We start from the raw sequence: 16,424 nt of genomic DNA, 5'->3' as shown, positions 1-16,424 counted from the left end.
TATGCGGTCGGCGTCAATATTACTTGTGAATACTACTCGATGCAAACAATTATATGCCTTTTAAACGGTGCTTGGGTCCCGATCAAGTGCCTACAAAATGGTATTACTTTTAGTTTATAAATAAAACAAATCGGCATCGGGACTGTGTATTTGACATTAGTCCACCTAGTGTCACAATATATGTAAAAATATCGAAAATCTTTCCAGTTATTTAAAAAAAAAAATTGGAGGAAATATGTTTGGTAGCCATTGCAAACAACTTTGTATGATTCTTTTATATTAATTTTGAAATTGTAATTTTAAGCAACAACACAAAGTTTATTTAAGACATACATGGTTCTTAGCATTACAAAACCCAAAAGTTTAATCAATCAGTTGAATACTATTTTTTGCTGTAGAATCCCTATTGGTTCATGTTCGCGATTCCACTGTCAATCTGTCACGGTTAATTTTATGAGGCACGACGAAATTTAAAGTACTCAAAGCGTTTTTTACAATAATCAGATTAAAAAGCCAAAGTCCTGTGTCATTTCTTGTTCACTGTTTGTTACCACCTACAATAACTTCAAATGGATTTAACTTCTTTCCGTCCTATGTGTTCTAGCACACCGGATAGGCATTTCCGGTAAATTCAGCCGTGCTGGAAAACTCCATCTGGCATCCCCCCATGCCAGATGATTCACGTGTTGTGACGTAATACTTCCAATTTCTTTTATTAAACACTTAATGTTCGAGTTTGTATAGTAGTCTAATGACATCGCCCCTATACAAAAGAAACGTTGTTGTCAAACATTTAATTGATGCAGATTTTATACTGGGATATAAACCAATACCATTTTTATCGTGTCAACAAATATTCTATAAAAGATCTTAGCATTATACATATTAAATATATTTACTATGATGATACACAGAAAGTCCAATAAATATGACCAGAATATATACCTATGGATGGCGACGCTGTTCTTGTAAATTGGCATGTTTTATAAGGTAGCTTTACTGCCAAAAAGACTTCTCTTAATGTAATAATGACCCCGATTCGAAAATATATGGGAGGTCATTTTTTGTTGTAAGTGATGGCGCTGTTCTAGTCGTACAGGGTCATTTTTCTATATTTACAGGGCCATTGTTTTCTATTTTCAATGGTCTTTTTTCTATAGAAAAATACTTTTGGGGTCATTTGTTGTTTCTCAACGAATCACGTTTATTATATGTCAGCTAATTTTGGTACGATTTAAATTGTTAGCATGTTTATATAAATACAAAAGTCTCAGCAGTTATCGTTTTCAGTTTCCTTTATTTTAGAAACTTTTGTTCATTGTATCCGTAGATTGTGTAGCTGGAAGTCATTTTACCATCATAAACGGTAATGCGACCAAATATGGGTCCCTGGTCGACGTGATTTGCTCCGACGGTTTCAATGCAAGTGCGCCCCAGATCAGGTGTTCAGAGAGTGGCACTTGGACGACAGCAATGTGTACAGTTATAGGTTTGTGTTGCTTAACTTTATACTCTAGCTCGTTTCAATAGACTAAAAGAGCCTCCTTTGCGTTTTATAGGATCAAACATATTTATTTTCCAGTTACTTTTTATAATGTTGAATAGTAACCATAGTTTTTTCTCTTTATTCTGTGTGAAGTAGCGATGCTTTATTATTTTGCTTACCGATGTCTAATCCTCATTTGTGTCACGAGGGTTGATTATTTTTGTTTTCGTGCTATCACTTAGCTCGTAATTTCTGATACGACAATAGTAGCGATACCCAGTGACATCGAAAAGTGACCATAACTTGCAGTCCAACACAGCTGTTGGAAGAAAATCGTTTGGACACCCGAGCCACTCGGCTGTTTAATCCCCATGAATAATGTGACAGATGCGTTCTTACGAGGAATTTCGAAATCGATGTAATAAATAAGAACGAGCAAAGAAGACATTCAGAACATTGTAGAAAATCATTTAAAATTTCATCAACAAGTTCCAAATGAAATACGCAGTATTCAAGTCTGACAGCTGAAATGAAAATTCGGTATACCAAATGTGGTTCAACGGTTAACTATGTCAAAACTCTTTAAATTTCACTACGCTGCAAGTAGATCGCGTAGTGGTATCAATAGAGCAGTTAAGGACTTAACTAAAGAGGATCTAAATTATTCATGCAATAATACCCTTTACTGGCAATCAACTTGGTAATACAAATTACACGTTAAAACACTACAATTAATTAAATCTATCATTATTTTTTTACAAACTACTGATGAACCGGCATACATCCGTGGTTGTTTTCGATGGAAAATGGCCGAAGAGCTCCGAATGGTACAACGTACGCTTAAACAGAATAGTTTAAATAATGGGAACATGTATGTTTAAACACTGCTGTTCACACTTATATCACGCTGGATTCAGATAGTCAAATCGCGGAACTTAGTTCACACGTGTCATACACACCCATATGCTGATTTAAATGATTTAAAGTATCAACAAATGTTGTTCTAAACTGGGTTGAGAACACGTTTATTGTGAATTTGTCTTCACTTCTTGATTACTTTAAGACATAGTGTAGTAGTTAATTTTGTGATGTATAACATGAAATACCATTCTACGTCGAAAATCTTTATTGGACATGTCATTGATTCGAAATGCCGAAATCTAGCTCATCTTAGTCAGTTTATTTCTGAAATATCTTTCGTGGCTAGTAGATCAAAAAAACGATGTAGGAGTACTTCCGACATTTATAAAGTAAAATTTATATCAGTTAAAAATCCTTAATAAACCGTATGTATATTTTCTTCTCTATCATAAACTCTTCACTCCATGAGCAAATACGTTTATTTGCAATAGATTTATTAATGCCACACGAGTCTCACCGTGCGTTTCATTTTTCTTGGTATTTATTTCAGCCTTTAAACTATTGAAATGTTATTCATTAAATTGGTCTGTGCACTAAGAACACTAAGAACATTATGTATTTAGGACATTATAGGTTCTACGTTTGATAAAAAGTAGCACTTTCGTAGAAATAATATGTCCAAATAAAATATGTGTTCTTCAAATCATCATCTGCAGAACATTCCCTAAAACAGTGCAGATCCTTCGTTCTTTGAAACACAATAAATAACTAATGACAACTTTTAGTCATAGTGGATTAAATACGTTTCTTAACATTAACAGCGGAAGCTTTACGGAGTTCACAATAAAGTGACTTTATAGTCATTACAGTGCTATCAGAGTAAACACAAATATTACCCACGGGCATTTTTAAATTCGATCCCCTTGATCATCTTCTAGTCTTTACAAGGCTTATTTATAACCTTGGTAACTGCACATCATTTACCTTCTGCACCGGTTTGAGTATATTTAATGCAATTGCACTTTTTGCTCGGTGGTCATTGTTGCATTGATACCTGTAACTGGTATGTAGGCATTCAGATATTAATAATATAAACATGGTTGTTCTTATTAAATGTTTAGATAACGAGTATTAATGTTAATAAATTGTATTCTTACATTGCATGTATAACGAAGGCATAGCAAATATAATAGCGCTATATTTGAAATACTCCTCGTATGCAAATATAAATGTGCATGGCCAAACTGTCCATAAAACGAGAGTACATTAACCAAGACCATACATAGGTTTAACTTATTATCTGAGTATATCCACAGATTGCGGACCAGTACAGGCAGTGCCTACTGGGAAACTCATTCTCGCCGATGAAAGTAACACAACGTTTGGTGCCACCGCTCATGTTAAGTGTGATATAGGGTTTGAAAGTCTTACAAATGAGAGGCAAGTGGCATGTTTAGGGAACGGGTCATGGTCATGGACAACATGCTGGATCAAAGGTAAATTGGTTACTGTTGCGTAGTATATTAACAATAAAGCAACGACTTTTACTAACGTTTCAGACTATGCCGCAGACTGCGGACCTGTTGCAACACTGACAAACGGACAAGTCAGTCTAAACGTTTCCGCACACACTACATATGGTGCCATCGCTTACGTAACATGTGTCTCTAGTTTTGATGCCAGCACAGATCCAGTGGCGTGTTTAAGTAACGGATCATGGTCATGGGCGGCGTGCTTGCCGAAAGGTAAAACTGAGTATACAAATCGTGAAAGAGAAGTAAACTTGCCGTATTTTTTATTATTTTAAGTTGCTAATTATAGTCAAATTAAGATTCGTTGACCTTGAAATATACTTTGAAATATCGATTTACTTATTTTCACTTTGAGAGGACATTTTTTTGTTTTGATTTGTTTTGTTAAATAGAAGAACTCCCAACAAAATAGCGCGTGTTTTTTTTTTTCAAAACCCAAATCTATAAATTAATTCTAAATTCTAGGTGAAATGAATAATAGAGCCGGATCATAACCCATCCACAATTTCTTATAAGATTTTGGCTTTCGCTTTACAAATATGATTTGATTCAGAGATTTAGAATTTTGTATACCTAATTTTCGCGATTAGATAAAAACTTCATACTTCAACACAGACTAGGGTATCCGATGTAATTTGAATTTATTAACAGATTGTGGATTAGTCCTAGAAGGGCTTAACGGGAAACTCATCCACGTCGATGAAAGTAACACAACGTTTGGTGCCTATGCTAATGTGACCTGCGACTCAGGGTTCGATGCACAAACGGAGGAAGTGACATGTTTAAGTAACGGATCATGGTCATGGGCAGCTTGCTCGCCAAAAGGTAAATGGGATATTGTTGCAATAGATATAATTCTTATAAGTAAATTCAACATTAACTTTCTCTTTATTTGCTTTTTAAAATTTCAAATGAATACACTTTTCAAACTATGCCGCAGACTGCAGACCTGTTGCAACACTGACAAACGGACAAGTCAGTCTAAACGTTTCCGCACATACTTCATAAGGTGCCATCGCTTACGTAACATGTTTTTCTGGTTTTGATGCCAGCACAGATCCAGTGGCGTGTTTAAGAACCGGATCATGGTCATGGGCGGCGTGCTCGCCGAAAGGTAAAAATGATAATACAAATCGTGAAAAAGAAGTTAACTTGCGTATTTCTTATTATTTTAAGTTGCTAATTATAGTCAAATTAAGATCCGATGACCTTGAAATATGCCTTGAAATATCGATTTACTTATTTTCACTTTGAGAGGACATTTTTTGTTTTGATTTGTTTTGATAGGTTGAAGAGCTCCCAACAACATAGCGAGTTTTTTTTTCAAAACCCAAATCTATAGATTAATTCTAAATTCTATGTGAAATGACTAAACTTTCTCATTATATAAAATTTCAAATGAATACACTTTTCAAACTATGCCGCAGACTGCGGACTTGTTGCAACACTGACAAACGGACAAGTCAGTCTAAACGTTTCCGCACACACTACATATGGTGTCATCGCTTACTTAACATGTTTCTCTGGTTTAATGCCAGCACAGATCCAATGGCGTGTTTAAGTAACGGATCATGGTCATGGGCGGCGTGCTCGCCTAAAGGTAAAATTGAGTATACAAATCGTGAAAGAGAAGTAAACTTGCGCGCCAAAATGTAAATGGGATATTGTTGCAATAAGTATAATTATTTTAAGTAAGTTCAACATTAACTTTCTTTTATTTGAATTTTAAAATTTCAAATGAATGTATTTTTCAAAATATGCCGCAGACTGCGGACCTGTTGCAACACTGACAAACGGCAACAACATTTGGTGCCTCCGTTAATGTGAAATACGTCGCAGGTTTTGATGCAAGCACAGATCAAATCATGTGTTTGAGTAACGGATCATGGTCATGGGCGTCGTGCTCACCGAAAGGTTAAAGCGTTGCACTTATATGTGTCATAACTTTTATTTTTTCTTCGAATTGCAAACACGCATACATGCGGATAAGGGTTCTTTTTTACATCAACAATTGGGAAGATTCCAATTATAGATGTTTTTGTTGTTTCATACAAATACAGTTTGGAATTGTATTTTGCAGACTGTGGACCTGTTGCAACACTGACTAACGGGCATATCAGTTCATGCAATACTCAGTTCGGTTCCTCTTCCTACATGAACTGCAACTCTGGGTTCGATGCTAGCAAAGAGCAAGTGACTTGTTTAAGTAACGGGTCATGGTGTTGGGTTGCGTGCTTGCCAAAAGGTAAAATTATGTTAAACATTTCATACTGGTTAAAAAACACTTTTTCGCTCGTACCAATTATTCGCCCACCCTGTGAAACTCTTGTTTAGCAACTCCATTACGGTTGGTTTATTATTTTAGATTATGTCCAATTATTTCGAACTAAAGATTCAAAATAGAAACACTTTTTAGGCAATTTATTAGCAATATTGAAATTTCCAGTTAACTTCTGATTTTACATAAGCGTCCATTATGATTTTTAATACCGATTTTTCTCAGTGATTTGAAAGTTTCAGTATTTCTCGCGTATTTCAAGACAACCCTCCATTTCAAGTCGAAATTGGGCCTCTTACCAGTATGGTAAAAATACATCCATGTTTTCAAACACAACCCTGGTAAAAACATTGTACTTAAATGTATTTGATGCAACTGTCAATGATGATGTTAAGATGTTGTTTGTTCGAGCTGTTTCATTATGATGACATGTTATCGGCAATTAAAGTAAAAGGGACTAAAAACTGTTGGAATGGCTAATTGAATAAGCGTTTGATTAACTTATACTATACAAATTGAACGCAATATTGTAAAGTTTGTATCAAAAGACTATTGAAACAGCCAAAAGTATCTGCGTATGCTTTCAAACTCGCTTTTAACCACTAAGTCGCTTGCTATGTTTGGTTTTGAGACAACAACACTGGTAAATAATGTATACTCGAACAAAGTCTTTATCACATCGTTTCAAATATTGTCTTCAGATTGTGGACCTGTTGAATAACTACTTTACGGACATATTAGCCTGGATGACCCATCCAACACGACATATGGGGCCGTCGCTGACGTTATATGTGACTCTGGATTTGAACACAGTGTATATCACGTGATCTGTTTAAGTAATGGTTTGTGGTCAGAGGCATCGTGTGCCGCTAAGGTAAGGTTAATAATGTGGCTTTATATCATTTTCTTTAAATTCATCTGCAAAATTGCTTAATACTTTGTTTGTAGTTGCTTTATTCACTCGATGTGTGCATTACATTTTACGTTCTTCTACTCTAAAGAAACTATTTTTATAGATCTAGCAAGATTTTTATTTAATGGTGAAATACCGATGAACAGTCAATCATTGTCTGAATGTTTTTGAACCTCCAATAGATTGCGGACCTAATGAATCATACCCAACGGGCAGATCACTCTGGATGATCGATCCAACACGACATATGATTCCACCGCTGACATTATATGTGACATTGGATTTGACACCAGTGTAGATCACGTGACATGTTTAAGTAATGGATCATGGTCAGAGGCATCGTGCTTGCCTAAAGGTAATCTTTTGTTATCGTGTTATATACTGAGTGAAGCCTTTTAGCAATCATATTGATACATGATATACATGATATTCACATTAAGCATTGATACAAGCATTCTTCATTTAGCTTCGGTTACCGAAAGATCAATGTCATTGAATGGGTGAAACGGTGAAATTTATAAGTTTAAGATAAAACTGTTAACTGTTACATTTTAGATTGTGGAGCAGTCGATGTACCAGTCAATGGACAAGTAGAAAACCCAGAAGAAACGACCTTTCAAAAGGTTGCTCTTTTCAAATGCAATATTGGCTATGATTTGATTGGAAACGGTTCGAGGTTGTGTATTGTGAATTTGAGCGGCGAAATGTTTTGGACTGAAAATACACCAAATTGTCAAGTGAAAGGTAGTGTGCGGTATTTTAAACCCGACATTTCATCGTGGTAAAAGTAATTTACAGATACTAAATACATTAAAATAAAAACATTGTTTTTCTTTTAATTTCGTTAAAATTTATCCGATTAATTGTTGTTTACAGATTGTAAAGCGTTAAGTAGTCCAGAGAATGGAAGAGTAAATATTCCGAGCGGAACAACATATCATCAGAATGCGACGTATACGTGCAACAATGGATATGAGCTTATAGGAGATAGGGTTCGGCAGTGTCAGGCCGCTGGGTTTTTTTTTGGGGGGGGGGGCACAACCGTTTTGCAATGCTATAGGTATATTTTGTCATGTTCGTGTAAATAAGCTATTTATACTAATGTCATAGATAAAAATACGAAATTCGTTTGTGTATTTAAAATGAGGATATATCCCATCAACAAAATAGTGTGGCTTTTTGATGACGTGAACGCCATCGCTTTACTTGTAACTTCAGATTAATTCTTAATTTGAAAATGAAAACTTCTTCATTAAATAAGAAATTAGGATTTACTTGATAGACCACATGACATTGTTGTTTGGATAATTTGGCATATATTTGCACACCATCAATTACTATTTTTAAGAAATTGTGCGTTTTGTACTTAATTCTATTGAAATTTTCATTTGTAAAAAGAGTTCAGCTCCGTAACACCTCACCTATATATGGTGCTTCGGTTGCATTTGCTAAGGACTGGGCCTAAAAGAGTTAACTTTTTATAATTGTTTTCATTCAATCAAACTTTCAGTTAAAGTCATGTTTTACTATCTTACAGTGGAGCACATTTTGACACCAGAGAATCGTTATGGACTGAGATAACCGCCAATATGACACGTTTTTATGACTGCGATGATGGTTTTCAGGGTGAGTTTAGTTTGATATGTTTCACACAAAAATACATTTTGCGAGTAAACTGTTACAAATCACATCGAATTTCATACATATTTATTTAAATTTAAGATATCAATCTCCTACGCGGCGATTTCTCCTGACGAGCAGAATTTTCTGCCACCATGAGCGAGTAAAGCTGGATTTCAACTATATTTTAACTATAAAAACTTTTTAATGCTCTTATTTTGGAAAGTTTTTATTAATTTTTAGTTATTCAAGATCATTTAGGTTAAAAAAACAACAAAACTTTAAATTAAAGATAATTATAATCCTACCGATGCGATATTTGATCACGTTATTTGCATGGTGGCAGTGACAACAGTACCTATTTCCTATAGGTTACATGTATCCTAAATGTGAAATTTCTATCACAGGTATCAAGTCTCGAAGATGTCGTCCTGACGGTTCATGGGAGCGACCACAGTACAACTGTAATATATCAACCGTGGAAATTGCCATTAATGAAGAGAAAAATTTAAAATTAAAACGTCTAATATTAAATGTTTTGTATATCGTATCGATAAGTTGTATCTATTTGGAATTACTTTTTCGAATACTTTTTTACTGTGAATAGATTGATGGAATTAAAGATGCTGAATACTCCCTCCCCGATGTGTATTAATTTTTTGCAAAAGAGGTCATTCATGTCCCCGATTTGACTAGAAACGAACTTCATTGCATGTATGACTTAGCAATAAAATCTCGGCCATCCAAAAGACTTTTACTATCAATAATCGAATAATAGCGTTTAAATGGGAGAATAATTAGGAATATTTGTGAAATTTGCCTTGCTCTCTAAGATTTGCGTTATATTTTATTAACTTATGACACTATCCCAAAGATTGATACAGTTAATCTACTCGAACAGATCAGCAATCTCACAATGAGCGATGACGTAAGAAAAACGGACATCACAGAGGCACTTACAACTTTGACCGCTGTAACAACTACATATTGGACAGATGCTACCACAGTTCTTACAGATGGAGAGATAACAGCGCTTTCTGGTTTACTGGAGTATGTTGCTGCTCTTCTTAGCAACTCGACTGTCATGTCTTGTCATTAATAGGAAAGTAGTCTACTTTTAAAGTAAAGAGATCACACAGTCCGACATGACACTTTCGTCCAAAATAATTTAAGGCAGCAGTAAGTATTTTAATCTCGACAGATAAATGAGGCAAGGGTTGAAAGCATAGGTAAAATTATTTTAAGAATGCTTTTTTTTATTAACTGTGAACACATGAAAAAATGCATAACAGCCGTGATTACTATTAATTCCTTGAAGTTTGCACACAACGGAAGTAGAATGACGTAAGTCTGACGTCATTACCTTTTGCTTGTTCATTTACGGTTTAAGTCAGGCTGAATTTATATTGGTTTTGTTGTTCCTCTTTTGCTGAACGTTCCAAGTCGGTCATGCCAATGAGTGTTAATTAATATATTATGATGCTTGTCTGCTCTGTCTGTGTTGTGTTTGTGTGTTCCATGTTAGTATATATTGGTCCTTAGCCCTGCTCTTTTAAATAGGGTAGTCGTACTTTTTTTGCTACATGGCTTGTCTCTGTAGATTTATTTGAATTAGTAAGGTATCCGATGCACAAATATATACATTAATGCAGCGTAAACTCATATTATCTTGGGAACATTCAAAGGGAGCCAGGGGCAGAAAATGAAAACGCGCAAATTAACCCAAAAATGAAAAAAAAAACAGAAACGCCTTTTTTCCCTTGAAATGATATAGAATACTCTTCTTTAAGTTCGATTTCTGTTGATATGAATTAATGAAAATAGTTACTAAAATATACATCGGTCAATGATGTGACATTTTGGTAATCAGCAAGCAACTTTACAAAACCTATCATTAGTGGTATCAACATTTGCAATAATGATTAATGTAGCTATCAGATAATTAACATATTTGTTGGTCGGATTTTTTAAGTATATACTGCGTGTGTAAATAACAAAACTTTTTCATGCTAGCTCAGTGGCTAATGCTCACAGAGTGTTACATCGTGCCAAAAAAATGATTAATATGACCTTGGAATTATTTACTTCACTCCATTTGTAAAGTTTATATTTTAAAATGAGTGTGAAACCTGATGCAAATCTAATTTATCAGAATGACAATAGTGCAAAAAAATACTGGGACTAGTCGATTCCTTGGGATCTGCTCTTAGAAGAAGTAATCTAACTAGTGATGATACATCAGTCACAATCATCAAGACAAATGTCGCATTGGAAGTGAAAAGGATAAAGAATGAAGATATTGAGTTTCCTGCAAATGATTCATCTGATGGTGCACTCGATGCTAGAAAAGATTGGATTTATAATTCTAACAGTAAATTGATGTTGGACGATAATGCGTTAGAAGGTAATGTACAATTGATCATTGTTTACATAGCACAATATATATTTTTGACTATTAATGAAATATTTTTTCAAACTTATTGAAATTGAACATTCGAGAAAGAAATGTCCCATTAGGGAAAACATTTTCGACTCCCGATACTCCCTATGTGTCCTATTCATCAAACTACCATCTAATTGACCTGAAGCAATTTGAGATATGATAGCATTTAATTGGTTAAATAATGGTAATTTACAGTCTGTGAGTGCAATCACCTTACTAACTTTGCTGTGCTGATGAGCCCATTCGTGCAGGTATTCGAGAAAAGAACAATGTTATGGATGTATACAAATTTGATATATACCTTTTGCTCCTTTATATAGGCGTTAAAAGATAACAATGTTTGTGTTTTAGGCAGATGCCGAGTCAATACCTTTGCGCATAATTTCCATTGTTGGTATTGCTGTATCCATGTTGTGTCTTCTATTAACATATTTTGTGTACATTTGTTTATGGAGGTAAGTGAAATGTATTCTATAAGCTTCCTACTCACATTATTTTAATCAAAATGCATGTTAATATTCTTGTTTTAACCTAAGCGTTGGTACTTGGCCTATATTGAACATGTCTTTTTGTAGGAACATAAAGAACGACCGTGCTGTGTTTCTTCTGAACCTCTGTATTGCCTTGTTGTTCTCATGCGTCGTGTTCCTGGCCGGAGTCGACAGAACAGAAAGCAATGTAGTTTTATCGTAGCAATAGTACATGCATTGTTTTTGTTTTTTACCTATTTGTGGAATATTATTTATTTGTCAATGAAAGTATACATATATTTCGTTTTCAACTAGAGTTTATATTGTTGAACAGGAGTTTTGTAAGGTTGTTGCTGGCTTGTTGCACTATTTATACTTGGTCGTGTTTTGTTTGATGCTGGCGGAGGGAATAGACATGGCATACACAGTTCTTTATGTATTTGCTACAAGATCAAGGGCGAGATCACTAGTCATTGCTTCATGGGGTAATAAACACATACGAGAAACAATGTTGTATAATTCGTATGTTTTTGTAAGCTTTTTAATTTCACATACATTACTCTCAGGATTTCTATATTTATTACGAAACAGTTAATCATAATTATTAAAACTGGAATCGATGTTAAGGAATTTATCAAAATGGTAAAAGTCATGTTATTAGTGACAATAATGATATGCATCTATGTACATGTTTCGATATAAACACTAATGATATTCCTTCCATATCAATAGTTTCACCAGCAGTCATTGTCGGAATAACACTCGGAGTAACACAGACACAGGGATATGGAAATACTGACTTGTGAGCAAAAATGGTTTCTTCTAATGTATGTAAACACAAATATTATCGAAAAGTATAAAAAGAACAATAAAAATCCATTAAATTGGAATTTTTTAAATGAAAATTAATAAAATGCAAACTCTTTTTCAGCTGCTGGTTATCTATCTTACATGGAGTAATATGGGCGTTCGTGGCGCCTGCCTTGCTCATTATTTTGATAAGTGTTAAATGTGAATTCTGATTGTATTGTGATACTTGTTGAACGCTTGCTTTATTGTATTCAAATATATTCTTGCACTATCTTTTCATTTCTTTTTTAGTTGAACATTTTATGTCTGGTCCTTGTTTTCAACAAAATGCTGAGAATGAAAGCAATGGAAACTAAGAAAATGCCAGAAAAAATAAAGTAAGTCTAGTCTTGATTGTGTTGTTTGTGGTGTTTTGTGCTGTGATTCTATGTTTCTTGTTTGTGATTTTGTGTTCTATGTCTTTGGCGTTTGCCTAGTGCCACTAAGCCGGGTTTATGCTTAAACTTTTTGCTACTGAGCTTGTTTCTGTAGCTTTTTGCATAAATATTGAATTCAATAAAGAGTAATTGTGAGTCTCTGAAACATTTTGCAAGATTCATTAGCAAAAACTGAATTGCATAATATGACATTAAACACTCCGTTTTGCATATGTTGCTCAATTGAATGCAACAATCTTTTACAGGACAAGCCTTCGTTCACTCTGTGTACTTGTTCCTCTGATGGGTGTGTCATGGATTTTGGGCATATTCTATATCAACGAGGACTTTTACTCCATGCAATACCTCTTTTCCATTTGTAACGGTCTTCAGGTCAGCATGTTAACATGCTCTCACTTCATATGTTTGTCGATTTTTTGTATTTAAATACAATCGCTTTTGAGTATTGAGTGTTCTCGTATCGGCTGTATATGTTAGTATTTAGAATGTTATTTTTTCAGGGTTTCATCATTTTTCTATTCCATTGTGCTTTGAGTAAAAAGATAAATCTGTTGTTTTTGCACGTCACAATGTAAATAAATTCAGCAATTCATTCGTCAAAAAGGAAAGAAATCAGAGTGATTTAATTTGATTGTAAAGTGCATGTACAATTATAATGAATGCAAAAACTGTTGGAAATTTATATATATTAAGACACGAATTATATAGAAAATATGGCCAATGACAGTTTGTTTGCCACTGTGGTTGATTAATTTGTATTGATTGTGGTAAAACAACTTCGAGAACATGTACCCATAGTTATTGGTCATTTTACAAAAAAAATACGTAATTGTTTCGAATTTAGACGGATTCATTTATTAATTTATGTCCAGCCTAAAGTTCTATTTTATTTTGCAGAAAAGATCGAATACGGAAATGTCAAAATCAAAAGACCTTAAAGTAAGCATGTGTTTTTTTAAGTAAAAGGTCATTCTTTTCATTGAAATTATGTATATATGTATATTCAAAGATATACTGTAGAAGGTCTCACCCGCGTGTACTCCAGGAGCATATATGCACAACATACAAACATTATGTTTATTGAAATATATTTTCTCAAAATCATTGACGTGTGTATTTCTCTTTCAGCATCTAGAGACTTGAGGCATTGATGAATCGATCAACCGGAGAAACCTGGTTTGTCGATTTTGCTATAAAACCATATGTAATGAAAATCTGGAACTAAGCTGAAACTCCTATTGTGAAACTTTAGCACAGAAAGACCTAATATAGTAAGAGAACCTTCAAGGGCATGAATTACATATAGGGTTTTGAAACAGCAGTCTTGGTTCGACTGAAATGTTCATCTGCAATTTGCCAGCTATGGTATATGCAACCTTGTAAACATCCATAGCATCGGCGTAAGCTAAATTCTATTTTTTCGTGATATACATACAAGTATATATATATATATATATATATATATATATATATATATATATATATATATATATATATATATATATATATATATATATATATATATATATATATATATATATATATATATATATATATATATATATATATACTAATTATAATAGGTTCAACATGTATTAACAGCATGAAACATTTCATTTCATATGCCCATATGTTCTCAACAGGACATCTAAAGCTGACGACGGTTGACAATTTCACTTGCCGGAAGGGGGCGGAGCAGTTTTAAGATGTTGTATTTTATACTCCACCTGCTACTTAATCTACACACACGGAGAACATTCATAAAACCATATGCAATAAAGATTCTAACAAAAATAAGTCTGGATTAATGTGTGTTTTTCGTATTATTGTGTTTTTTCAAGCTCATGTTGAGCATAAATTTAATATGAAAACATTTATCCGTTTCATTTATCCGTTTATGCTTTTTCACAAAATTGTAAGCTTTGGGCTTCCACAAATTCTGGATTAGGAGATGTTCTCTTATTATTAAATATAATTGCCCTTATCTTCAGTTCGAGGTTATGTCTACGCCATGGGATTTGTCTGCATACATTGTTGTTTGTAAATATAGTTTTGAACAATATATAAGTGGTCTCCTTTTCAAGTAGTATACTACGAATATCTGCTTAATATAGCCTCTGTACTTGAGCTTGCAATACATTGTCATTTTGTTGTTATCAGTTTCCACTAATAATAATTCTGTCTGATGTTGTATGGTTTCACTTTCCGTTAATAAATATTGCATCGTCATTTCAACAAATAAATGACAATTTCAATTCGTGCGATGCTTTTATTTTATGTAATCTACCTTTCAAAAACGAATAAACTGCGACTTTTATGAAAGAGGATGTACATACATCATTAAGCAAAATTTATTTTGGTAAAATAAATGCGTGTATGAGTTTCCGATATTTGTAATTATTAATAAACGGTTCCCAAAAGCAATCTTTTAAAGGGATGCGGAATTCACAAATCATGAAAGTTGCGGCACCGTGATAAATATTTTTCAAACGTCCATCCATCCAAACAACAATTTATACGATATGATAACATGAGTTATTTTGATGGTCATATTAATATATCGATGAATTCTATTTTATTTTTGTTATTTTATGTTTTTCACGTGAAGTTGTTCAAACTATTAAGGACTTAGATAGCTATTAATACACATTAATGATCAACGTTTCATCCATTTATATATGTATACTATATACGGCCATGTTTTGATATTTGCCAATATTATTTTGGCACTTTCTCATCATTATTTAGTGGTTTTGTAAAGTCATATGTTGTATGGTTTTACACTGTGTTATTAGATACTACATCGACATTTCAACAAATAAATTACATTTTCAATTCCGGCTACATGTGTGTGTGTGTTTTTATATACCTTTCACTGAAAACGAAAAAACTGCGACTTTTTTATAATGAATGTACGTACGCATAAACATGTTAACATATCTTGTTTAATGGAAACAATCAGAAAAACTGTATGCTTGTTATTCAATTGATTTAATGTTAATCTGTTATGGCCAATAAAAATTCTACTAAATGACTACTAAGTTAATGATATTGCTGAAATGGTAGACGTCTTATAGAAAATATCATAAAATAAATTTGACCGATTAAAATTTTAAATCGTTGTAGAAAGGTTTGTGTTTAAAAGCACTGTCATACTTTGCATTGTGCAATTAAAATGAAATTAAAGTATTACCATTATTGTGTTGACGTGCATACTTTCTTAAGTGTGGGCTACCAAAGAGATAAATAACCATTACTTTAACTTCGAAAAGCTACAGAGAAGGTATGCATAAAGTAAATGGCACCATTGCTTATACATTCTAAAACTTATTGTACATATTCCCAAGGGTTGTCTTTATTACCTATTAGGCTTTGTCATGAAATAGGACTACAGTAGGGTTCGGCTGTTGGGCATGTCCCTAAAGTTTTTATTTCATTATTTGTGCTTATTAACATATCCCTGGTCACACTGCTCCTGGTAGGTCACATCGAGACTCTTCTGGGTTTACATGAAGAGCAGACTGTGGACGGGAGGCAGCAGTTCTGGGTCGACTTCTGATCGACGACACGCCCT

The 16,424-nt window shown here is 33.7% G+C and overlaps 2 protein-coding genes across 3 annotated transcripts; both read left to right on the top strand.

Annotated features, from left to right (window-relative positions):
* LOC128238521 (sushi, von Willebrand factor type A, EGF and pentraxin domain-containing protein 1-like) lies at positions 1-7,013 on the top strand. Of its 2 annotated transcripts, XM_052954514.1 has the most exons (7): positions 1-100; positions 1,331-1,489; positions 3,907-4,092; positions 4,531-4,704; positions 4,820-4,993; positions 5,960-6,124; positions 6,859-7,013. In XM_052954514.1, exons 1-5 carry the CDS (start codon positions 40-42, stop codon positions 4,885-4,887), a joined length of 648 nt encoding a protein of 215 aa, XP_052810474.1. In that variant the 5' UTR covers positions 1-39; the 3' UTR covers positions 4,888-4,993; positions 5,960-6,124; positions 6,859-7,013. The 2 variants fall into 2 exon arrangements, with proteins under 2 accessions (XP_052810474.1, XP_052810475.1); XM_052954515.1 differs by lacking the exons at positions 5,960-6,124; positions 6,859-7,013 and adding an exon at positions 5,418-5,479.
* Positions 6,894-14,614, top strand: LOC128236949 (adhesion G protein-coupled receptor L3-like; the record flags this gene model as incomplete). The annotated part of the gene is made up of 17 exons (XM_052952089.1): positions 6,894-7,031; positions 7,287-7,425; positions 7,626-7,814; positions 7,947-8,072; positions 9,098-9,168; positions 10,854-11,094; positions 11,329-11,384; positions 11,485-11,588; positions 11,709-11,811; positions 11,938-12,088; positions 12,336-12,405; positions 12,535-12,607; positions 12,705-12,790; positions 13,096-13,222; positions 13,748-13,789; positions 13,979-14,026; positions 14,494-14,614. Coding segments are annotated over 16 exons (1,731 nt in total), but the record flags the coding sequence as incomplete, so codon positions are not given.
* Positions 14,615-16,424: the final 1,810 nt, after the last annotated feature.

This window comes from Mya arenaria, chromosome 6 (assembly GCF_026914265.1).
Source record: "Mya arenaria isolate MELC-2E11 chromosome 6, ASM2691426v1".
NCBI classification, from domain to species: Eukaryota; Metazoa; Mollusca; class Bivalvia; order Myida; family Myidae; genus Mya; species Mya arenaria.
The sequence above is the reverse complement of the archived record's forward strand: the minus strand, read 5'-3'. Positions and strand labels throughout refer to the sequence as shown.